The sequence below is a fragment of the Anoplophora glabripennis genome, unplaced genomic scaffold, assembly GCF_000390285.2.
Source record: "Anoplophora glabripennis isolate ALB-LARVAE unplaced genomic scaffold, Agla_2.0 scaffold560, whole genome shotgun sequence".
Taxonomy (NCBI): Eukaryota; Metazoa; Arthropoda; class Insecta; order Coleoptera; family Cerambycidae; genus Anoplophora; species Anoplophora glabripennis.
In genome coordinates this window covers 102,193-129,344 of record NW_019416713.1, presented here as the reverse complement: position 1 = coordinate 129,344, position 27,152 = coordinate 102,193, and the positions used below count along the sequence as shown (strand labels likewise).

The 27,152-nt window shown below is 31.6% G+C and overlaps 1 protein-coding gene across 1 annotated transcript in view; it reads right to left on the bottom strand.

Annotated features, from left to right (window-relative positions):
• Positions 1-21,265, bottom strand: part of LOC108911686 (trissin receptor-like) — a 62,078-nt gene extending 40,813 nt beyond the window's left edge. The window contains exons 1-4 of the mRNA XM_023455279.1: positions 21,262-21,265; positions 16,375-16,519; positions 13,724-13,883; positions 3,408-3,602 (exon numbers count right to left, since the gene is read on the bottom strand). Of these exons, the coding sequence (XP_023311047.1) occupies positions 3,408-3,602; positions 13,724-13,883; positions 16,375-16,519; positions 21,262-21,265 (504 nt within the window). The remainder of the gene's footprint in view (positions 1-3,407; positions 3,603-13,723; positions 13,884-16,374; positions 16,520-21,261) is intronic.
• Positions 21,266-27,152: the final 5,887 nt, after the last annotated feature.

The following is a 27,152-nucleotide window of genomic DNA, read 5'->3' as shown; positions in this document are numbered from 1 at the left end:
AGTGTTATAGACTTTATGTTCCAATTGTATAGTAGGGAAGATATGTTGTATAAAGACCAGTATCCGAATTTGTATATAACAACTGTATTAACAGAATTATTCGTTCTTATACTGAATATGTTTCCGTTTTTAACGTGTAAAACGCGTCTTATAATGGTTAAGTGATCGTCACCTCTCGGTGCATAATCGGTTATGATCGTAAAATTTCCGACAGTCCGCTGTGCATCGACTTACGAATATTACACGTCTAGTTTGATGAAAATAGACAGCATAGGCACGTGTGTTGTGGGATACATGATCATATCGCGTTGTGTGAAATGGAAATTATGTAAGTATCTAACTGTTTTATGGCTTGTAGTTGTTTTGTTTTTTAAATGTAAATCTTGTCCAAATCTTAAAAATTATTATTTTGTATGCCCTATTAGAAACCGCTGATGTTAAGTTTTACATAATATGGAGGAACAGAAGGTTAACGGTAAAGAAGAGCATGAGTAATAAAGTCAATCAACCAGAGGAAATAGAATTAGATGGAAAGAACCTCAACCTTTCAGGGGATGATTCGTTCTTAAGGCGGAAGAGTTATAGTGCAACTTCTCATGTAATACAAGAAAATACGGGTGCATCGTTGCTAAGAAAATAAACTGGACAGTTTTGCATCGTTGCTAAGAAATTATACTGGACAATTTTGGGAGCGATTTGTCATCATTTCTAATACTTAAAACATACATTTAAGGTTAAGGTTCTAATGTAAACATAAAACATACATTTATGTTTACATTAGAACCTTAGCTTGTAATTACAGTTATCCAATAAAATTTCTGAAAAGTTAATGTCATATGTTTTTAACTCATACAGAGTATACAACAGTTTAATACATTTATTATTGTAAAACTTATAACCAGTACTAGATGTTCTAATAATGATATGGAACACGTTAATAACAGTTATTGCTATTATTTCGTAAAGGGTATAAAAAACGTTGTATACTAGTTATACAATAATTTAATAAAGAATAAAGTTTATAGTCACTATACAACTGTGCTAGCAGTACGTGATTTATATCTAATATTCACCTGTTTAACTGTCACATATAGTATACAATGGTCTTATAATGGCATATAGAATTCTAATAAAGAATAAAGCGCATTTCTTTCAGTGTATTTTGTTTGTTAATCGGGGTGCATAGTAATCTCCTAACTGGATAAAATCATATTTATCCAATAGGTCACAAGTTAATAATTTTACTTCAAATTATGTCAAATTTTAATAGACCCTAATACCACAAGGGTCTCATTTGCGCCTTTTACTATTTTCTTTATTTATCAATGATATTCTTCTTCTTTTCTTCTCAATCGCATTTTGTCTGTCTGATGATGTCTTGAAAATGCTCAAAGCAATATTACCCGTTAAAAATTGTCAAAATTTGCAAGCCTTAATTTCTTCTTCAAGTATTTAGTACGGACTGTTCCAAAATATAAACAAATGCTTTATTAAATTTACTAGGCTGATACATAATTTTCGTTATATTAGGTATACATATTATATTAATGCTGTTTCTCTAAAAAATATGCAATACATTTATACATTTGGGAGTAACGGAAAACGTTAAATTATCGTTTGAAAATCACATAAATAATATTGAAGAAAACATGCAACACATCTCTAAATGATTTTGTGGCCCTAGAATTTCAATTATTTTATATAATGCATTTGTAAGATCACATATTGAATTTGCGAGTATGGTTTGGAATGCTCAATATGTCGAATATATCGACAGCATCGGAAAAGCAGAAAAAAATTATTCAACCCATCGATTCAATCAAAACTTGCAGTTTCTAAGTTTGGTATAAGACTTATGTTGCGGTAAGTTGTCTATTGCTCACGAGAGCGGGCACGTGCTATCATTTAAATTCTTACGTTTCTTTATTTTCTTAGTTGTGATCTTTGTGCTTGACTTTGCATTTCATTCGATTTTTTTACAACCATGAACCACCATGAGCAGATGCTGTTCTTACACTCACAGTAGGGTTACGTTAAAAAAATTCGAAAATTACTTCGTACGCCTGCGCCTCATTGGACTCCCAAATTCACGATAGCTTGAAATTAGAGCTTTTGATTCCATCGTTCTTGCATGGATTTTCCCAAAAAAACCTTGCAGAAGGTTGCCTTCTATCAGGGAAACGTTGCCGATGCTCTTTTTGAGCCGTCAGATTATTTCCATTACAGAAACCATAAACAAAATGCATGTCGGCATATTCACGGTTAGTAAAAGCATGATAGTTCATAATTGTAAAAAAATCGATTAAAATGCAAGTCAAGCACAAAGATCACAACTAAGAAAATAAATAATAACGTAGGAATTTTTTAAATGGTAACACGCGAAAGTAACGATCATTAGTATCATTACAATGAAACTGTCACCATGAAAGATGCCTACTATGCGAAAATGTTAAAAAAAGTTACTGTTCTGGGTCATACATTATTTAAAAAATAATTATTTCTGACTAAACTACACAGAATTTGAAAAAAGTATAGACATCTTTTCTTTAAAGAAGTCTAATTCATTAAAAAATAATATTATTTTCTTGATCATTCAGAGGAATATAAACAATTCCAAAAATTTTTGTTAAGGGTAATTAGAAAACTATCCTTATTTATAATCGATTTTGATGAAATTTATGATAGTTAAAAACCCTTATGGTATGATTATTACCTACAATTTTCATCCCGTCATCTTAATCAAAACGAAAGTTATTTTAAAAAATATCCTTTTGGATATTTGGATAAGACCCCTTTGGAGGGCCATATCTCTGCAACGGTGATCCGGAGGATCGATGTTTATAGAAACTTTTTTTACTATTTTTGGCTCTACTTTCACCTCCTTAAATATTTTACAAACTTTTCCAAACACCCTGTATAATACGAACCTTCCAAATATGTAGTTTCTGTCAGTAGTTCTTCTGTCATATGGATTTATTATTGTATTAACAACGCTATTCTTGTATTCAACAATTGTGGTCTCTTAATTTATGTACCTTACTTTTATTGACTTTTACTTTATAATTATTCAGTATATTGTAATGTTTGTTAACATTGTGTTAGGTTGCTATGCGTATGTCTCTAACTAAAACACTTTCAGCCTGACAATCAAACATGGTAATATATTCAGCAGATGTTGAATTTTGTATATAGGTAAGCTGGTCTAAATTGTCTTATTTCGATCCCAGGAGTCTGTGGTCGAGCAGTGACCCAACACCTAGACACAATTAGACTTGTTTTCTGGCAATTGTATGGTGGCTTTTCATTTACTTGATTTAGTTCTACTGAAAAGCTGCAGACGACCCAGACGGTTTAATACATGTTATTTTGTTATTTAAATCATTTATAAGCACATTCAAAAAACTTACCGACATAATGGCCAAAGGGATGACGTAAAAGAGTACGAAATGGATCATATCGAAAAGTTCAGAATTATACTTTTGTCTATTGAGAACGCAGACGGTTTCACTGTTATTTCCTGTGGGAACGGTAACCGTATTGCCCCAATAGAACTTGGGGGAGCTGTATAGGATGCAAGTAATCCACACTCCCAGGATTATCAACTGAAAAAAAATATCTATGTATTATGTTGTTAATTGTGTCAACATATTATTAATTCTAGTTTGTCTAATTCGTCTTGAAATGTTTATAACAGAAAGGGATAGATGTAAAACATAAAAAAAATTGGAAAGGTCAATAAAAACGCTTCCATTAATTTACATCCACAGCTTAATTTTCTTTGTAAAGCTTAACTGTTTTGTTTTCCATTTTACATTGTTTTCTTGTTTTTGAAGTCTTCAGACTCAACCGACGGCCAACTAAGTTAAAACATATAAGCGGATTGTGAACCCCTCTTTAAAGATAAATGTTGTGGTGCTTTAAATAGATAGGAAGGCACAAAGGAAGTGGACAATAAAAGGGTACCATTTATTTTGAACTCGACGTAAAAACAAAGTTCCCTTTGATTCTTTAGAAGTTTCTAAAGACATCTTTCTAGAATACATGCACTAATAGACAATCACTTCTACAAACAGCATTATAAATCTATGAGAAAAAGACTACAATAGTGAGAAAAGGGACACATTTGTAAATAAATAAAACATTTTAGGATAAATCTGTATGACGTTCATCCAATGGAGTATTCGTATTTCAAGCGAAATCTGACAAGCGAATAAGACACTTTATGTAACAATCCGACACAGTTTTTAGGTCCTATCCAAAAAGTTGGGCGTCCTTTGTTTACGGTACGGGTTGTTCAGGTGGTTTTGTTTTACATTAAACCTGTTTTAAACGGATTGTTTCACGTCTAGCTAGAGATAAAGAGGATCTAATCCCATTAAAATTCAGAAGCAATTTACAGGTTAGTATGCGTGTTTCATGATTTTGGCGGAATAATGTATGATGTCGCTGAAGGACAAAAGTCTTTTACCATTTTTTTTGGCAATGCTAAAATTTTATGGAGTCTTTCCTATAAAGTTTTTATCTAGGACGCTTCTTTAAAAAGATACAGGGTGTTAAACTTTAAAAAATATTTTTAATTTTTTTAAATAATATAAAATCTTGTAAGTGAAATAATTTGAAATTGGGCACACGTATTTAGGTAAACATTGTCCAAAATCTGAGGGCTTTTCCTAAAATTTACATGTTCCGGTGGCGGAGATTCAGGGCATCGGTGGCATATTTTTCTAAATAAAATAGTACGCTACTGCTTTACGGAACCACCGTGATATTTTCGGATTCGTCTTTCAATTTTCTACAAATTACTACACTTACGTTTTTCGAAAAAAGCCTGATTTTCGAGTAAAACTTAAAAAACCAACTTTCTATACAGGGTGTTTCTAAAATAGGGTTCCAAACTTCTGCTGCGTTTATAACTCATTAAAATAAGCCAAAAAGTTCCTATTAACATGTGCCTTAAAACGCACCCTTAGGAAGTTATATGCCCTTAAAAGGGCTCAAACAAAACTGTTTTTTTTTCTGTTATTGACAAAACGGTCGCAAATAAATAGAAAAAAATTTATGGGTCATACATAACTTTTTAGGTTAAATAACATGAGCTACTCCGTTTTTCGACATGCAAATCATATGCGTCCCATTTAGGTAGGTGAAGGGGGTTTTCGGCCCGTAATTTTTTTTATTTCAATTTTTTACAATTTTCTCTACAGATTTATAAAATTTTAACAAATTTACGTAAAAATATTATCTTTGTCCAAATCGATATTTCCAATGGTTTTCGAGTAAATTGAGTTTGAAAATTACTCTGCTCTTCCAGTTATTAGGCCAAAAATAAAAAAAATCTGTTTACCATGGCAAATAAAAGACTCACGTTGCCACAACGCTTAACAATTTAAGTTATTGATAAACTGTCAATTGAGCTTTGCAGTGTTTAATTAGTAAAAGTGGTGAGTGGAAAATTTAAGTAAACAACATTATTGTAACTCATAAAATGGAGTCATATTCAAACACGGAAATGGCAGATATGCACTTTATGTACGGCCGTGCGGCTGGAAATGCATCAGTAGCGAGGCGTCTGTATGCGGCAGCATACCCGAATAGAAGACTTCCTTCTCGACAGGTATTTCAGAGGATCCATCAACGTTTATGAGAAAATGGTTCGTTCCAACCAAGAGTAAATGATCGTGGCAGAGACAGATTTGTAAGAACACCGGTGGTGGAAGAAAATGTATGTATATATGTATCAAAACTCAATAAAATAAATAATTTTAGCACGAATTTTGAGTTGAAAGAACTATGCCACTTCCGATTTAATAATTGGTGTTCATCAATACGTTCCAAAAAATTCACGTTTTAATGATTAGATTAAAAAAAATTCTTATTTTTAATGATCTCTCTGTTAATTCATTGAAGTCTAACTAAATTATCATCTACATCTTAGAATCTACACAGTAGAATGCTGTCGTATCTGACTAAAAAGCAAGGGGTTACAACGTAGTTTTTATCTCTGCAAGATTTTGTCGATTGCATAGAAAATTCCCTAAATAATTAAGTATTTATAGAGTAAAATCCTCGATCGATCTTTGCAAAATTTTAGGGCAGAATTGACATATGTTTTATTATTTGTTCACAAAGATTCAACAGTATTTATAAATATTTACTTATTTTAAAAATTGCTCCAAGTATACATATGATTTTCTACTAATTTTCGCCCATTGGTAATGCAAAATTAAATTTTTGAGTCGCAAAATCGTCAAACAAACAAAAAATAATGAATGACTTATTTTATTTAGGGTTTACTTTCAATGTTACACAGAAAATATGTAGAAAAACGGGTATTTTTTCGTTCTTTTTGTATGTTTGTTGTTCCCCTGAATTTAGCAATGGTTTTTTGGAATAGGAAAACTCGGATTCTTGTTCTACATAATATTTGGGATATTTCTATCACCTAGTCTATAACGAAACATTCAGTCTATCATGAAACATTCTATGTAATGTTATTTTATAAATGTCTCAATGTAGCGGTTTATTTTTAATACGAAAGGAATCACGAACAGAAGCTAGTACCTACAATAAGTAACATTTTCATTAAACCTAACTTTATTGCGCCATAAAGACAATAAAGCATACGCTACAGCAGTAAAACTTGCCTCGCTTTAGTTAAAACGTCGTTTAATTAGTTTTTGTCATATAAAATCATATTGTAATTTATCGCGAACTGAAACGACTGTCCCTGTAGATTAACAGTGAGATAATTTCTTTCAGCCAAATGGATATTTTGTGGAAATTGTACTAGAGAATGAATGTTAGCAATACCTAGACCCATAAATTGTATCCCTTTTATCTATTTGTCAACGCACAGCGAAGCGAAACTATTACTCGATCCATCCATTTTATTATATCCAATACCTAGCAACATAACTCAAAATAATGGCAAAAGTTTTCTTTCATCTGTTTTAGTTTAGGCCGTTATGAACGATTGCACTTAAATTTTAGATAATAAACAAAGTGTATACAATAAACCGAGATCAGTTTTTCAAATAATAATAATAACAAAATAGTAAAAAAATAATAAACAACATAACTTCACTGCACTTGTGGTAAGCTTATTTAAATTTCAAGAAAATTTCATATAATGCAAAAATTAGTAAAAAAAATTCATTAAATAAAATAATGCTCTGAAAAAAGATAAACATAACATAAAATATAAAAACAGCACAGAAACAATTGTCACAGATAAAATTGGTTGTGTTCAATCTTTCAATACATCGTAGAATAGTTATGCAGTTATATAGGGTGTCCCATAACTACGCGTATGACGGATGACCACAGATTCCTGGGTCAATTTAGACTAATTCACATTATTCGAAATGACTTCTTGAAATGTTGCATTTTTTAAATAATTCTAATATATGCCTTGCTTTCAATTGACACATTTTGATGCAATAATGGCAAATATTTTTCAGTTCGCTAAATTGTTAAAATATCGTCTGTTGTACACGTATTTTGAAACATCCTGTATATGAGCGCTATCTATTTAGACATTTTTTAATTAATTAATACAATATGATACTGTTCATTTTTCAGTTATATTAATTGTTAAGTTTAATATTAAAAATCTCAGCGATTTATTTCCGCTGAGTCTTAACTTTAGAGATAAGAAAGAATCTAAATCATCCAGACGTTTCTATGCCAACTAATAATAGAGTCCTGGAACTAAAGAGTGAAGAGTGATTACGAAAAGAAATAATTTATCTTATACAAAGAAAATTACTTTTTTAAAAGTTTTACGAGTTCGAAAAACTTTAATACAGACCTACCAAGTCTTTGACTGAATGGTTTTATGGTAGCCTGGAGGAAACTGCAAATTTATTCCGAGAAAAGTAATAAAGTACGTATTCTGCAATCTCGTAGTGCAACAATAAATGTTTTATAATGCTTGTTTTGTATAACGATTTTTGCAAACTATTTTAATTAAATCAGATAGCAAAAATTAGGATACTACCTAGCTAAAACAGAAACAATTAACAATTCATTATTTTGCGTTTTACGAAGAGTTTTGCAGCAAAAATAAGTTTCATATAAAGTGCTACAATATTTTTTTAACAAAATATTTTGCATGTTTTTATTTGTCGAAGAAATTTTATTCTAACGTATCACAAATGTCAGAATATTTGCATATCTGTAAAATTTAAGCATTAAAAAAAAGATTTGGATAGATATAATAGCTGTGTCTACCTATGTCTTAAGCACTGATATATTTTTTTTGATGCCATTTCTTAAAAGCGTAGGTAAGACTTCTAATAATTTGAAAGCAAGCTTTTAGGGTTGTCTTTTATAAAAACATAAGTAGTAACCAGGCAAATTAGAAGTTAATAGCATCAGAAAGATTTTTAATTAGACACTGGTATAGGCAGTAATTAATAAGGATCGGGTATTCCAAGTTCAACGAAAAAACTAAAGAAAAAATAATCAGGCTTTATATTTTTATGCTAATATTAAATTTCAATGGTAGGTATTAGAGGAATGGGGTAAATTGAAATAAAAAAAAAATACCTTCCAGAATTATTTTGGTTTAAGTTTTTTAGAGTTTGAGCTCTTCAAAAGAATCTCATTAAAATAAGAGTTCGATTAAAGAAAACGTTATATTAATGTATAATTTATATACATGGTTGTTCACGGTAAGTGGCCTAACAAACGTTTCAGAGGAACCAAAGACAATATGACTGAAAGTTTGTTTACTGTGGTTATAGAATATGTTCTCTTCAAAGCAAATAATGCCATCAACGTAGCACTTCGACAAGTTAAATTAAAGATAAGTCAAAATTGTTACAGCTTACCTGTACCTAAATATAACCATTTTCGAGATAATTTTATAAAAATGTTGACAGATGCAAGCGTTTCGAAAATTCCTTATACAGGGTGTTTCATAATATATGCGCAGGACTTCAGGATGTGATAGCTCGTCCAAAAATTTGAAAAAAAGCTTGTATTAACTTACCCTCTAAAATGCACAATTTTCGAGATACAGGGTGTTGAAATTGTAAAAAAAATTTCGTTTTTTGCGAATATCTCCGGAACCGTTTATCGTACAGAAAACAGCTTTTGTAAGCATTTACTACTCATAATAAGCTATGTTCTGCGCGAGAAAAAAATTTTTTCAAAGTCATAATTGGTGAAGATTTTGAAGGGGAAGTGGGTGTTTTTCTCCCCAACTTCTACGCCACTGGAAAAAGTACGGTTTTGAGACGCCCATTTGAACCGCCAATGTTTTCTACACAAAAACTGTACTCTTGGTCATAAGCTCTTAAGTTGACCGTTTTCGAGAAAAATCTACTTTTATGTTGAAAAACATGGTCAATTTTTTTAAATAAAATTTTTATTTTACTAAATGTATTATAATTTTTTTTATCAAGTAGGCTTTAAATTTTAAAACAAAAGCTACCTCCTGTCAAAATAACAATTAGTTTGTACCTGCGAAAAGTCAATTTGTATTACAAAAGTAAAAATGAATTACACAAACGCTGAAATGTGCGAAATGCATTACCTTTACGGAATGGCGAGCGGTAATTCGGCAGAAGCAAGGCGGTTGTATCAAGAAAGACATCGTGATCGCCAAGTACCACATCATAACTTGTTTCAACGCATTCACCAACGACTATGGGAAAATGGAAGTTTTAAAAAGAATACTGCTGATAATGGGCGGCCTATGGAAGCTGCAAATGCCCAAGTAGAAGAGGCTGTCCTCAACGAAATTGAAGAAAATCCGATCACAAGTACCAGAAAAATTGCTCACAACTTAAACATACCTCACTCGACGGTTTGGAGAATTTTGAAAAGACAACTTTTGTATCCCTACCATATCCAAAGAGTACAAGCCTTATTGCCAAGAGATTTTCCGCCAAGATTGGCTTTTTGTAGATGGATGCAAGACAAAATAGCTCAAAATCCTCAGTTTGGAGCCGAAGTTATGTTTACCGATGAAGCATCTTTCTCGAGAGATGGTATTTTCAATTTTCACAATAACCACATATGGGCTGAAGAAAATCCACATGAAATTGCAGAAGGCAATCATCAGCAACAATTTTCCGTGAATGTTTGGGCTGGCATCGTCGGTGATCATTTGATAGGCCCACATTTTTTACCGAACAGATTAAACGGTGCAGATTATCGACAATTTCTAGAAGAAGTACTGCCGGAACTGCTGGAAGATGTACCGCTTCAAGTAAGACAAAACATGTACTTTATGCATGATGGAGCTCCGGCCCACTTTAGTTTGGTTGCTCGCCAATACTTGGACGACTAATACCAAGACCGTCGGATCGGTCGAGGAGGTCCCCACCCTTGGCCCCCGCGATCTCCCGAACTTAATTGTTTAGATTTTTTCTTTTGGGGCCATCTCAAAACCCTAGTCTTCGCTACTCCAGTTGAAAATGTTGATCAATTAAGAGAGTGCATTGTTGCATCTTGCGACATAATTCGGAACACTCCGGAATTTTTTTTGCGTGTTAGACAGTCAATGCGTCGAAGAATTGCTGCGTGCATTGAAGCTAACGGAGGACATTTCCAACATTTAATTTAACTGTGTACGATTTGTTTTGTTTTTTTTTTTAAATTTTGCAACTATGAAGTTAACGTTTGGTTTTGTTACTTGTTCTAACGATTAAATAAATTTAGTTTAATTAGTAAAAAAATTTTATTTCAAAAAATTTACCATGTTTTTCAACATAAAAGTAGATTTTTCTCGAAAACGGTCAACTTTAGAGCTTATGAGTACTTTTTTGTGTAGAAAACATAGGCGGTTCAAATGGGCGTCTCAAAACCGTACTTTTTCCAGTGGCGTAGAAGTTGGGGAGAAAAACACCCACTTCCCCTTCAAAATCTTCACCAATTATGACTGAAAAAAATTTTTTTTCGCACATAACATAGCTTATTATGAGTAGTAAATGCTTACAAAAGCTGTTTTCTGTACGATAAACGGTTCCGGAGATATTCGCAAAAAACGAATTTTTTTTTAGAATTTTAACACCATGTATCTCGAAAATTGTGCATTTTTGAGGGTAAGTTAATACAAATTTTTTTTCAAATTTTTGGACGAGCTATCACATCCTGAAGTCCTGCGCATATATTATGAAACACCCTGTATATTTCTTCGTTCTGGCAGCTTCCACTTGCTTTTCGGAATACAAAAAGAACATAAGATGCATTAGCTTCTATCAAAATTACCTGACGAAAATTATATTAAGTGTCTCATTTTTCACGTTACATTTTGAAAACTTAAAACCGACAAAACTTTTTAAATTCAAATAGAACACCCTGTATCTTTCTGCATCATATTATAGAAAATCAAATTCTCTTTTCACGGATATAGGCATTGTGGGGGTTACAGTTTCAATTTTCTCAGATAATTGCGGTTTACTTACATTCTCAAGAATATTATGTTAAAAATATCATCAAAAGTGCCATGAAAGGCAAATATTAGTATTGTCATTCAGTATTCTACAAGAGTATCAAGTACTTCCTCGACAAAATGCAAAAATGCAGAATAATTATTCTGATGAAGATATTTTGAATTTATTCCGTAGAATCCGTGGTAGCTGTATTTCTATGACGGGGTATTTTGCAACTGGCACAATTAATGAAATGATTTCGGTTGGTTTTCTTAAAATTTTTCTCTAATTTTTAATGATGTAAAAGTTTTTAAAGAATTGCAAAGACAATAAATAAGATAATTTCAAATAACTAATAAATTATTATAATTTTATGAGATTTGGAATGAAGTTGAGAGTATACTATACTTTAAAATTTTAGTTACTTTACATTTCATTGTTTTCTGAATGAAGGGATGCTTATTTGCTCTTTATTGTACTTGCAGTTGCTAATCTCAATGAAAGGAAATCTTATTAGGTATTATTTTTTGTAAATATACCCCTTCATTATTTAAAAGATGTAACAAACGTGAAACAACTCACTTTATTAATGTAATTATGAAAAAAAATCAATGTTCTACAAAGAACACTATTGTACGTAGATGGCCGAATTTCATTCGCGTCCAATTCTTCAAATTTTGCAAAATAGCAAATCATAGAAATGTAGCTAATACTGATTCATGGTGAATGTCCATGGATTTAAAATAAATTCAAAATATCTTCTTGTCGAGAAAGTACTTGATACTTGTAGAATACTGAATGACAATACTAATATTTACCTTTCAAGGTACATTTGATGATATTTTAACATAATATTCTTGAAAATGTAAGTAAACCGCAAATATCTGAGGAAATTGAAACTGTAACCCCTACGATACCTATGTCGGTGAAAAGAGAATTTGATTTTCTATAATATGATGAGGAAAAATACAGGGTGTTCCATTTTAATTTAAAGAGTTTTGTCGGTTTTAAGTTTTCAAAGTGTAACGTGAAAAATGAGACACTTGGTATAATTTTCTTCAGGTAATTTTGATAGCGAAATGTAGTGCATCTCATGTTCTTTGTGTATTCCGAAAAGCAAGTGTAAGCTCCCAGAACGAAGAAAGATATAAGGAATTTTCGAAATGATTGCCAAATTTTTTGTAAAATGACGATTATCTCGAAAACGGTTATATTTAGGTGCAGGGAAGCTTTAACATTTTTGACTTATTTTTAATTTATCTTGTCGATAACGCAATAATATATAGGAAATTGACAGGTACATCCGGTATAACCGGAAATGCTACGTTGATAGCATTATTTTCATTGAAGAGAACACATCTGATAACCCCCGTAAACAAAATTGCAGTCATATTGTCTTTGATTCCTCTGAAATGTCTAATAGGCCACTTACCGTGAAGGACCCTGTATACAGGCTGTTACAAGTTCGCTTCTCACTACACTGATTTCGGAAACGGTAAGAGATACGAACTAGCTTAAATGGGGGCAAGGTTGTGTAATCGGGGGACTAACATTATGCCTCTAAAAAATGAAGGCTAACATGATTAGTTTTCGAAATATTTGAAAAAATCGAAATTTTGGAAATCCGTTTTTGTTTTATTTCAGCATTGCCTGAGGTGATATTGAAAAAAGAAGAATACTTTCTCATGGTAATTTTTTGTTCTCTATCGAATGACATAATCAATTTTTATATGTAACGTTTCATCTTAACTTAATTTTTTTAAATACATTACATTTTTTACAAGCCTTCATCATCCGCAATACTCATCCCGAGTTTTTCGAGACAAAACGTTTGAATCTGGTTAGGGCTAAGGCAGTAAACTATTGAGAGTAATGAAAGTTTGCAAAAAATGTAATAAAATTTCCATTTAAAAAATGAAGTTGATGATTGTCCTAGAAAGACGAAACGTTACATATAAAAACTGATTATGCCATTCGATAGAGGACAAAAAGTTGCAATGAGAAAGTGTTCTCTTTTCAATATCACATCAAAAAAGGCTGATATCAAACAAAAACGGATTTACAAAATTTTGTTTCTTTTTTTTCAAATATTTCGAAAACTTATCATGTTAGCACTGATTTTTTAGAGGTTGGTCCCCTGATTACGCAACTTTGCCCCACTTGAACTAGTTTGTATCTCTTACCATTGCCGAGATCTCTGTAGTGCGAAGCGGAAGCGAATTTGTAACAGCCTGTATATAGCTCTGAAGCATCTTTACTTTGGGCAAAGTGGTGTTCTTGGGCTTACGAGTTAAGCTTCAACGTCAGAGTTCAGCGTTAGCCACGTATACACGGCTTACCTTCAACCTAAATGGAGTAAGGATTTGCTTGCAGGTTATTGGATAAATTATGGCGAAATAACGCTCCGTGCATATCACCACCAAGATGAATATGCTCGCCGTGTTGCTCAGAGATTGGATGAACATGTACATCTTGCACAGGAAATCTTCTAGCATCCAGCTGTAACAAACGTGACAATAAAATGTAATGGATGTAATAAATCCGCTATGATTGAACGTGTAAGACAGAAACTAAAACAAAATCTAATTGTGAAGAAAACAATGTGACAGTTCGCCTATTTGGCAGTTTTAGTTTTAGAAAAAATCATTATAGACCGATCAAAATAACTCATTTAGAGGGAAAAAAAAGAAAATTGTTACCTGGACTTTTATAAGTGGAAATGGTAAAGGGGCTTATGATAAACGAAAAAAAAAAATAAATGCGTGGGCAGGGGCGGCCGAGGATTGATTTGGGGTGTTGAAAAGTTATGAAAAATTGTATCTTTGGGATTTCTGGCGAAAGTTGACGTCAAACAAAAAGTATCCAATACAAAAGTTGTAGATCATGCAAAGATCTACAACTTTTGTAGAGGTCACTTTTTAACATAACCTCAAAATTTCCGAAAAAAATGCGAAAAACAGGTTTTTTTCTGATTTTTCGTTTTTTATATCTCATTTCCGCAAAAATAATTTAATTTTGATGAAACTTTGTGAAATTATACTTTTCTTTATCTTAAATAACCTCACATTTTTTTAGATAAAAAAATCAAGAAGTTTCTGAGATATTAATTTTTTGCACAAATAATAAATTATTTCAGGATGATTTGAGATTTCAGCAATATAAAGTATTAACTGCAAAGTATACTGTTGACGCGAAATCCGAAAACCCGAAATTTTGTTAAATCGTTAAATTTTTTTCTGGCTTTATTTGAAAACGAATTTGAAATAAATTGCATATTTACATTGCCACTTTTTTCGCTCTATCCAATGGCGTCAACATTTTTACATTCCCACGTTTCGTCTTCGACGGGCCATTTCATTTTTTATTTTTTTGCATTTTTGAGTATGTTTTTGAAATGTTATTACAGATTTTTTTATTTCACCAAAAAGTATATGTCAAAACGAAAAAAATTATTACCGGCAGAACTCTGTACGATGATTGTTTTAAGTAGAACTTTTCTTTGAAAAAAAAGTGTTTCAGACCGAAAAAAATGAATATCTCAGAAACTTTTTGATTTTTTTATCTAAAAAAATCTGAGGTTAATTAAGACAGAGAAAGGTATACTTTCACCAAGTTTCGTCAAAATTAAATTATTTTTGCGGAAATTAGAAACATAAAACGAAAAATCAGGTAAAAACCTGGAAATTTTGAGGTTATGTTGAAAGTGACCTCTACAAAAGTTGTAGATTTTTGCATGGTCTACAACTTTTGTAATTGGATACTTTTTTGTTTGACGTCAACTTTCGCCAGAAATCCTAATGATACAATTTTTCATAACTTTTCAACCCCCCAAATGAACCCTCCGTCGCCCCTGCTCACGCATTTATTTTTTTTAGGTTTATTATAAGCCCTTTTGCCATTTCCACTTATAAAAGTCCAGGTAACAATTTTTTTTTCTCCAAGTGTAATTTGGTTGGACTATTAGATACCCTTGTTTTTTTATTGTATTAACAAGAGTACACTGTCCTGAAAGTTTGTATAATCCATAGTGGGCCACTGGCGTGATAAATTTTAATAATGCGTAACGGATATTTTCTAAAAATAATTTAATTTATGAAAGGTTTTTGTTTTCGTATTTCGAATAAGTTAAATATTTTTCTGAATCATTGAAGCAACTTTCTGAAATCAATATTTGGCATTCGGAGGCTGTTCTTAAGAGGTTGTTAACAGGAATATTCCGAAGAATATTTATTATAAAAGCAGCAAGAGGGAGCAACATCAGATATATACGTGTAGGAGGTAATATATCCACTTCTTAGGCTGTTTGCGCGATTCAGAGAATATTTAGCGACAGGGTTCGCAAAAAGCCATCATCACTTACCCACGAGGGCCCAAAGAAATTATAAAAACTTTCTTAAGTACATCTTTTATGTATTGATCAGTACAGACGTTGCAAAAAATGTATCAAAATAATAGATGTGCAATAGAAATCATTTATTAAAAAATTACGTATATTTTTATTAAACAATGAATAGAAATAGGGCATAACTGACGCCCTATACAAGTAACGCCAAAATTAATAAAAAATTCTTATTTGTCAAAAAACATAATAGTGCCAATTCTTTTTGTTCATATTCTGACAGTTTTAAGAATTATGTTGTTTCTTCTATATTTGCAATAATTATGTTGTATTTTTTTATTTGAAAATAGGTATATCATATATAAAATTTAATTCCTCTTCAATTTTTCTCTAAAATTAATAGTTTTTGAACTGCATTGAAAAAAAGAGGAAAAAAAACGGAATTTTTTTAAATTTTTTTCACTATTTGTTTAATAACAAACATTTTGAAGCGCGCGCATAGTGAAATTATGTTTTGTTATATAATTTTGGAGCCATTAAAGCAAAAATTAGCGATACTATATAAAACATCTATGTCAAAATAGATCCCGCCTGGTCTGTAATCAACTCAAAAGTAATACAGGACATATTCTGTTTGTAAGTTTCACCCACCTGTCAACGATGTAGATGAATAGATTCTGGTAGACGCAGAACACAGCAACAAAGAAGTCCGCTACTGCTAAGTTGGCAAGGAAGAAATTCGTAATTGACCTCAGTCTCCTACTTAGAGTCACTACAAGAATAACCAGAAGGTTACCTGAAGCAATGAAGAAAATACAATTTAAATAGTCGGCTGGTTAGGTATTTTTAGGAATTTTTGTTAAATAGAAGAGCAACTCAATAGTTATTGTTTCTTTGGCCTAGATGGCAATACCAACAACGGCCGATAATAGCAGCAGTATTGTATATTGGAGTAGAATAAATATTATGTATTTGTTTTTATAATTAATTTAGAAACTGTTTTTCAGTGATTTGTATAATTTTTTGATAAAACAAGCATAATGTACACAACAATATTTTTTAGTAATTATATCCCACTCTTTCCACAAAAATAATCTATAGCCAAAAGTATTCATATATGTGTTAAACAAATCTTTTGAAAGAATTATAAAAATGTGTCAATTAATTTTTGTTTTAATTGTTTATCAATTTCCTTTTGTAGAGAGACTTTATGGTGCCATGCATAAGCTTCTTTATATTACACACCCTGTATATCTTTAACATTTGTAAAATTTTGAAAGTGTAAAGAATATGACTATGTTTTAAAAACAGTGAAGCTGTTTAGATGAAAAAGTAAATAAGAAGTAAGGGTATTTAAATTATTTTCTTTACATTATACTTAGTTTTTCCAAACTTGGACAGGATCTTTAAATAATAAGCATTTTCATTGGCCAACAAATTTTGAAATAGCAAAATGCTGCTTAAAATTGATGTAAATCAAAGTTGTTAAAACTGATTGAGAACCTCTGGAATCATCCCCGAGTTACGTACTACATAAAAAATTACATAATTATGAAATTACAGTCACCTGTGGTGTACGAACAAACATACTAAAATGGCCCTTCACTACAGCAACAGTGAATGAGTGGATACTGTGGTAATGTATGGAAACGCTGATGGAATCTGAGAATTAGCTGCACATCTTTATGCACAACGATTTTTAAAAAGGCATACAGAACAGAGTTATCGGTGGAGTCAGTGGTCCCAAAAAAGTTTTCATCGTGTTAATATGGTAAGTCAGTAAGTTATACAAAAAATATTTTATTTGCAAAACATGTTTTCGCCAGTCTGATTTTCGCACCTCGATTTATTTACTCTTAAAATATTCTCCATAAGTTTGCGTTGTGTGGTAGGTTGAGAAATGACGGATACTTAAGCGTGATCGCTTATAATTTAAAAAGGACTATAGTAGCATCATATTCGATGCAAAGTAATAAATCATTGCCTGTCAAGGGATCCATTGCAGTACACTTTTAAGGGTTTTAGAAATTGAATAATTTCTTTATACATTATGAAGGAAAGAGGGGATCAGTTCACGTCTGGCACCCTTGTTCCTACAAAAATTCCTTTATTCTCATAAACTATTTATTTTAAATGTAATTTATTATAAATCCAATTTGTTTTTTAAATTCCACATATGTACTACATTTTACCTCTGTACGCGCCACTGTTGTTTACTTGTTTTTTGGAGGCGCTCTCTGATTTACAACCAAGCTCGCCAGGTTAGTATCTGACGTATAACCGACCACTTCGTACAATCGATGCACCTGGGCGACTACAGCTACTACCAGAACACAGTGCGTATGCAGCGGTATTTCAGATTTTACATTCAATTTCATTTTAAATTTGAAATGGTTCATCTTACTTCATCTCCTAAAAATGATGACACGATTTTCCTTTGATAAAAGACCGACAACTTTTTGCTCTACTTTGCATCGAATACGATCCTACTATAATTATGTATTACATTCGAGTGATGAAAGATAATATATCCACTCTATTTCATTATTGTAGGCGATTTAAAGAAATGAAAGGCAAACACGAAATCTAGAAGAATACGAGTAACAAAAACGATATAAGTTCTATCCACATATGTAATAATATACAGGGTGTTCCATTTAAATTAACAATGTTAACATCCGCATCCATTTTGTTTGGCCTTCATTTGTTTTTCTACTATCATTTTCGAAAACTTCATAAAAAATCGTGCAACTTTTGTATTTCACATTTTTTTATAACTCTGAAAACAAAAAAGTTAATGGGGGGGGGGGCGGTCAAAATATAGTGAATCACCCTGTACCTAAGTGAAGAGAAAATTACGTAAAATAAATTTAAGATTTATTAATCAAGTATATAACACATATTCTCTAGAGTAAAATATAAATCTCCGAATATATAAATAGTACAGAATCTTATTTAAATCAATTAATTAAACATCTGTTTTATAATAATAGTACAATGAAAAACTTGGTTTAGTAGATGTAAATTAACGAAATCAATAAATTTGAAAATTATATATAACGCAATCATTGTAAAACACTTATTTATACATTAAAATCCACCAATACTTAATTATTGCATGGCGTTAAATTGGTCATTATGATGACACTCGCAACATTCCCCAAAATTATATTGCCCTTAATGTGCATGCACATACAAATTATTGCCAATGTATGACAAGAGAATTCAAAACGCATTAGCTGAACCGTGTCGATACAGGAGAATTTGCAATCGGTTTCCAAATCGGATTGAACATGTCTCTAGATTGAAACCAGATCGGTTAGATGTGATTTATTTGCACGGTGCCATTTTCAGATTAAAGGTAATAAAGACATGTGATGATCTCTCCATAAAATTTACCCTTTCAGGGGATTTGTTTGAAACGGCTTTCTAATCTGGTTCAGAAGATTTCACAGTCGAAATTGATTTTGTAATTTCTTTTCAGGTCTACAAGTGATTCCCAAGCTCAGTGAATGTCGTTTTTGTCATGTTGGAACGCTCTATAAGGGGTTAATGTCTCTCTTTTATAAATGCAGGAAGGAAGAAAACACTAGTTATCGATTTTAATGAAACCAAACAGAATAATTAATCTTTCGTCGTGGTAATTACAAAATAAAAAATTGATTTCGCTGAAGGAACGAGGAAAGTTACTAACGCTAAATGGAATTTATTTAGAAATATTAGTAATGAACTAAAAAAAAACATTTTCCTTCGTTATATTTGGAAATATACAACTTTTTGTACTGAAAATGAAAACAATTTCGTTTAAGAAAGTTAAACGAAAAGGAAAACATCTAGTAGGGTATTTTTAATTAACAAATCCAGTCTGATAAATGTACTTTAATATTAAATTGAATATTGGCAAAGTCCAGTTGCTTTGAAGATATATATTTTTTCAGCTAATTGTATATTAAATAAGTTTGGTTGCGTAAACTTTTCCTCGTTATTCAATTCATTTTTATATCGGCAACGATGTTAATTTGTTCTCCTTCAACTTTAAACTTTTATTAATGAAATTAGCCGGTATAAATCTGTTTATCAGGATTTAGACATAATATTTGAAACTAAATGTATGTAATAGAGTTTTTTTATATATTTTTAAATGACTTAATAGCAATGTGCCCAGTTAAATTAATAAGTAGCAGCTATAAGAATTTTTGTTTTAGAACAAACATTTTTTTGTTCCAATTGCTTTTAAAACACATTTTTTTTTATTAGTTATTATTATTATTACAAAATTGGTTAGGGCCGAGGACTTACGTCCTATTATACCTAAAATTAATAAAATATGTACAGCACAATAGGTATAATAAACATAACATATTAAAGAATGAACTTTTTTTACTCTAGCCAACAATGTTCTATACCAGAAATTTAGGTATACCTACAAAAATATATATACACACATAAAAGATTCCTAATTGTTGATATTATGGGAAACAACTTCTCTGTACGCTATGCTTCAACTAGTATACATTCAATATATAGAAATACTCCACGCTAATATCTAGTAAACAGCTGGTATGAACTAATTATCCAAAATAAAAATTAAAAATGGTAAGTCTAAATATAAATTTTTACAAAAAAAAACACATAGGTACCTGTTATATTGAAATTTTTAAATAATGCAATCATCCTGTATGCTTGCTGGCTTATTATCACCATTGACAAATACTAATCATTTTCCAGTTAACTAAATTTAAGTAACATAATTATAGGTCATGTTTTATGACACATTCCATTTTTTTATTTTTTATAACGTTTTATTCTATCTACGAGAGAACTAACCTAAATATACTTTGAATTTTAGTGATGTAGTGTTTTAGTGTTTATATTTTTTTATACTAAAGTTTTATGCTCTGCTATGTTCCAGTAAGTTAAAGTATTTAAATTTGGTTAGGAACACGTTCCATGGGTGACAAATTTTTACTATAACACCTTAATTTCAATAAAAAAAAAACAAAGATGCCAACTACGGTTTTTCTCAAAGACCTCTAAAGGAGTTCTGGAGCATTAAGATATCTTAATTCCGGCATTTCGAAGGGGATAATCCAAAAGTAATTATTACATTTTCCATTGTATTCTTTTCGTTTGTCCTAAGGAATATGTCAGTTAATTCAATTTCTATTGGCTCTGGTGGTCGTTCCACGAAAAAAAGTTTCAAAATCAATTAGACAAATTTTCTCGAGATATTTGCAATGACCTTACTATCAACGTGAAATATATAGAGGGTATATATAAACTGGAAAATTATATTTTTAGGTATTAGGTATTCATGTATAAAAATAACCTTCCTTAAGAGGGTTCTAGAGCAAATAGGCAATCAGCAATATATTTTTGTAGATTATATTACACAGTTTGTGCACAAACAACAGACTTTCCTCCATTCTAACGCAAATTTTCTATAAAAATGGAGTTAGTTTGAAATTCAATTTACTTTTTGTTGTAAAAAGAATTGTAATTTGCTGCTTTTGAATAAACGGCAGCACTTGGATGTACCCATTTTGCATACCTAAATTTCTGGTATCAGAGAATATTATACATAGTCATTTGATGTGATCTTAAAAAATATTGGTTTTATTTGAGATAGCTTAATATCTTAGAAAAACTGACGTTCTCCAATTCGCACAATTTCAGTAAATGTATAAGAATCGGTTATTCTTAATTTGAAAGAAATATTTCGTTTTATTTTTAGACTCGGCGGGATCGAAAAAATGTAAATATGAAAAACGTAGCCAGAAGAACGGGGGTAGTCTACCCACAAATATCGCGTTACAGATGAAGACGAAACATTACGAAAAACACTTGATATAACATTAAAGGAGATCATTTAATAACAGAGCCAAATGTTATTCTCTTATATTCAGAAAGCCACTGGTGCGTATTGTGGGAATTATTTCCCCATGTATGACGTAAAAAATCGATTTATCTGGACAGAAATTTGCAGTAGAGAAGTCTTGGCCTTGAAATTTACTGTTAACCAGTAGTAAAAAGGTGCTCGTAAAGGATAATCTTGTTGTGCGTAAACCGAAAACAGATACGCGTACATTTTTTCTGCGGTCGCAGCATTTTGTCTACATTCGCCGTATAATATAAGCACAAATTAGTAATTACTGACTTACAGTCAGCACTAGCAGCAATAACACTACAGTTTTACTAACAAAAAATTAATAATCTCCAGCAGTGCTCCAACTGGGATGTATATTAATAAAAAATATTATTTTCGTATATTTGCAGCAACTTTAGCTAAGGTAAATTTTTACCTTCATTCTCATAATCGCGATGTATAATACACATAACGTGTATGTATTTTTAATTAAATTGGAAGACCTGGTGTTGTTTTTATCAGGATCAATGCTACCTATAAATTTGGAAGATTTATTTCCACATTTTACACTGGTGTTTGGTTATAGTGAATGATGCAATAAATTTTACCGGCGTTTGTTTCGTTAATAAAGGAAATGCGCGGTGGTGTCGTCATTAATTTAATGATGTAGGATAAATTATGTTTGAGCGTCATTGGGAATGATAAGAATAGTTGAAACATTGAAAAATTCAAATGACATTAAAAATGTATTATGTTTAGGTACCTACAACAAAAGCTGGTAATTTTTTAACCAGAAAATATATTGTATTAATTTTATAAAAACTATATCACGAGCTTTTAATATTTATTGCAAATAATTTAATAATTAATATATTATTTTTAATGCAACAAAAACACACGCTTGTGTGGGAATTCATATTTTCATTAAATTGACAGCTGGATTTTAAATTAAAGTGGAATTAATAATAGTGACAACAAACCAAACACATTAAAATTTATTTGTTGAACGGAATATTCATTAAAATCACGAATAATTGTTTTTATATTAAAATTTTGCTTTTGATATTGATATAACGTTTTCACATAAAATCGGATTAAAAACTACTTTTTTATATTTCTTATAGAGTAGTGGCGTGGACACGGGTGGTTTGAGTGATATATTTAAAACCTCAAACAATAATACAAAAAAAGTTATAGTTGAAAACCGATAAAATGTACATTTTTCGACAAAAACGAAGGTGAGGATCCGCACTAGAAACGACCTTCACCCATCTGTTTAATGGACGAAAAGTATTTTATATCAAGTTTAATATATATATTAGAAAATATATCTCGAGTGGGTTGGCTAAAAAATTACTGGCCAAAGTAATATTAATTAAAAATTGAAAAATTACTTTTTATTAAATATTGCACTCATGAGTTTAACGAATAAATTTAATACCAACCGAAAGTATGAAGCCTATAGAATATACAAACGTTGGGTTGTCTATTTTTTCCTGGCGTAACTACTGGGTTGGCAGGTAGAAACAGGTAAATTGATACTAGTTATTTTCACCTATTTGTTTAATAAATAAATCTTATATCAAAATAAGCGCTATTTAATTGCGAACACGATGACATAGGGTTGTCTGTAAAAAATTTGGCCTGAATGACGGTTGTTGAGTTTTGAAAGGTGAAAATTTTATGCGAATGGAAACTTGTGACAAAGAGGTCCGAGCTAAATATCCCGTGCGATAGAAGAGGATGCAACATTACAGCTGCGCGCAACGTGACCTCCAGAGGAAAGAGAGTGCGCATGTCATTTGTTCATGCAACAGAGAAGGATAGCGATACATTAGTAAATACTGACCAATATTTTGGAGTGGTTAATAACTTAAAATATTGAGAACACGTGTTGCTACGTATCGTTATTTATTGACAATATATTGTAATGAAAAATGGCTAAATAGTTATTTATGCAACAAGTGCAAAAAGTAAGTGTTTATTGCACGCGACGTGAATTTGTCCAACGAGGCCGTTAGGCCGAGTTTGACAACACGTCGAGTGCAATAAACACTTTTTGCACGAGTTGCATACAATATTTTTTCTACGTTCATGAAAAAAAAATGTTTTATTTAGGTAGAAGCACATTTTCTGTAAGATTTACAAGTTTTTTATCGAATCACCACTCTTTAAAACGATTATAACTTTTTCATATAGTTTTCTTGATTTGCTAGGTAATAAGTTTAATGACGCTGTATTTGCTATTTCACTAACTTCTGGTGGGGTCCCAACAGATCCTTCTTCATCACTATCATCTATTTTTCCAATAATGTCACTCATTTTTAAACTTTGTTTAAATGTAAAAATTAATTTTCACTGACATTTCTAGAACTGCAGAGTTGCATTATCCAAATCATAGTAGTCGTGATCGCGTATGTTTGAGGCATTTACGTTTGTGTTTATAAATTGTAATCATATGGTATTTTAGAAAAAAATGCATTTTCTAGTAATTTCGTAATCCAGAACATAATAAATATGATTGATAACAAAATAAAATCCGCAATTCTTTGAAACGTATTACAATCTCACAGAAAAAGGACTAAATATTTCGCTCATTTGAATGTTTATGTTTGTCTTGATCACAAACCGCTGTACTATAATGACAGATGAGTGCAATAAATATTTATTGCACTAGTGCAATAAAGATCCACTTTTTCTAGTAAATATAGTTCAATAAAGTTGTGTTTATTGCATGAACGTAGAAAAAAGTGTTTTTTGTGTGACTCGGACGATTCTTTGGTTGATTTTAAAGATGAAATTTTTAAAAATTGTTCATTGAAGTTGGCGTTTCGTAAAAAAATAATTTAAATACAACGAAGTTGAGCTAGCTAAAGCATCACTCGATTTTGTTGGTTACCATACCACATGTTATAAAAAGGACACTGCCGGGAAATAAATACAATGAAGAATTTAGAAATTTTAGTACCGAGAATACAGTAAGTATAAAATATATGATACTTTTAATTTATAATGAAAGAATATAACACTGAAAAATATGATATTCTTAGGTTGATTAAATTAGTTTCAATTAAAGTAATTATTACCAAAAAACAAAAAAATATTTTTTTGCACCTACGGTTTTTTTAATTTCCCACATTCTTTATTTTTTTATAATTTCTTTAAAGAATTTTTAGTTAGCAAATAAGCCACCCATGTAGCAATATTTGCAAAGTCTGCGGCAAGTTTCTGGCGTACCAGCAAAATACTATACCTATATACATATATATTCTGCGCGTTTTCTGGCCAAATATTGGTACTATGGTAAAGAAATTATAATTTTTGTGACTTTCTGCTTTGCCTTTTTGGCATTAATTTCTTTTATTGTAAGAATATATTAATTCGAAGTGATTTCAAAGCGGTTAAAAATAATTTTTCATATGCTTTTTTCGCTCCTACGGTGGACCTATACCTTTTTGGCATAAGGCACGCGATATATTGTAATGCCACATATAATAATTTTATTGTGTATGTATGTCGTATAGCTATAGGCTCTTGTATACCCCCCTTTCATTACTCGAGTACTTTTCTTTAAACCATCCTATTACTACACGGGTGGTTTGGTGGCAAAGTCTCGTACAATTTTTATGTATGATAGCGTGGTCTTGAGTTACAGAGATTTATTGCTCTATTCTCATTACCATTTTATCGAGGACCACACGCAGGCGGAAGTTGTTCAGCGACCCAGGTCTCTGGTAGGCTGCCACAGCCACATCCCGAGCCTGCCTTAGGTCACCCATCCAAGTTCTAGCCTGCGTCCGTGATGCTTACCTCGGCCGATCGAAATCCATAATAATTTATTACATTCTATTATTATTTAATATATTATATATTTATCGTTGTTTTCTCAACTCTAAAGCCATTTGCTCCAAAATAATGTTTAGTATTTACTAATATATCGCTATCCTTCTCTGTTGCATGAATATATAGCATGCGCGCTCTCTTTCATCCGGCGATCACGTCGCGCGCAGCTACAACGCTGCGTCCACTTCTATCGCACGGGATATTTAGCTCGGACCTCTTCGTCACAAATTTCCACTCGCAAAAAATTTTCACCTTTCAAAACTCGACAACCGCCATTCAGGCCGGTTTTTTTACAGACAACCCTATATCATCGTGTTCGCAATTAAATAGCGCTTATTTTGATATAAGATTTATTTATTAAACAAATAGGTGAAAATAACTAGTATCAATTTACCTGTTTATACCTGCCAACCCAGTAGTTACGGCAGGAAAAAATAGACAACCCAACGTTTGTATATTATATAGGCTTCATACTTTCGGTTGGTATTAAAATTATTCGTTAAACTCATGAATGCAATATTTAATAAAAAGTCATTTTTCAATTTTTAAGGTCGTTTCTAGTGTGTAACGATCAATCAAAAACCAACCATGTCAAATCACATTTAATCTACTTTACACTCTTCGTCGCGCTCAGAGCCTCCGTCTTGGTGGTCACCTACAAACTAAAAGACTGAAAGTTAGTGCTTGAAAGATTTTGTGTTAACCAATAATTACGTGTATTCCTCACACCTATCAGCCTAATCCTTCAAGCAAAGTGAAGTGCTTACCAATAAGGGATTACTTGAAACAAACCTGACCTCATCTCCAGCTACCAGACTGCTACAGGTGTCGACGTATGCTGTCGTCGTAAGCCTACAAAAGGTAAGAGGCCAGTTTTCTATGCATGTTTTCTTCTGTGAACCAGCCAGAGCCAGACGTCGACGCATTCTGCAAAAGTGTGTGTAGATTTTATTTCAGCATTTACGACGACGAGGTTACCGTAACCACCTAAATTTCTGTCTTTTAGTATTCTTGCTATCCTTACAACAGTCGTTACAACACGTAATTTAAGTCGCCCTACAATCGTATCCAAACCGTCTTTCTTAAAAAGTCTACATTCATCCCACCTGTGACATTCCAGTAATGTATGTGCCGTCGTGTCCCTTAAGTCATAATCACAGACCACCTAGACTGGCTTATAGAGCGACTTTGGTGAAAACACTTTGGAGCCTGATTTGGAGCCCAGCGCTCAGTCGTGTCCTAGCATTTGACGTGTACGCATCACTGTGATTTCGATAATTAGACGTTTTATCATGGGCAAGTGTATTGTAAAACATTGTATAAATAGAAGTGATCGAGTTGGTGAAGAGAGGCGAAAAGTTTCCATCTTTAGGTAAGTTAAAGAAAGGAATATATAAAAGGTAAATATGTACGCCATTTTTCGGTTAACGTTACAAGTTTCCAGGGTTAGCTTTATAATTTTGTTCGCCCACATAGTGTAGTGATTAACGTGATATTGTTATTATAAAATAATGAATGAATTACTGTAAAATATTTTTAGTAATTATTTACTTTATGTGAGTCTTAAATTTTTATGAAATTTTACCAATTCCCGTCATTTCGAGATAGCTGAAAATTAATTAAATATTTTTTTCAATTAAAAAAATCTCAAACAAAACTAATTTCAGATTAAGTATTCGTACAGTCAATTAATTTTTATTAAAGATCGTGGTTGTTTGAC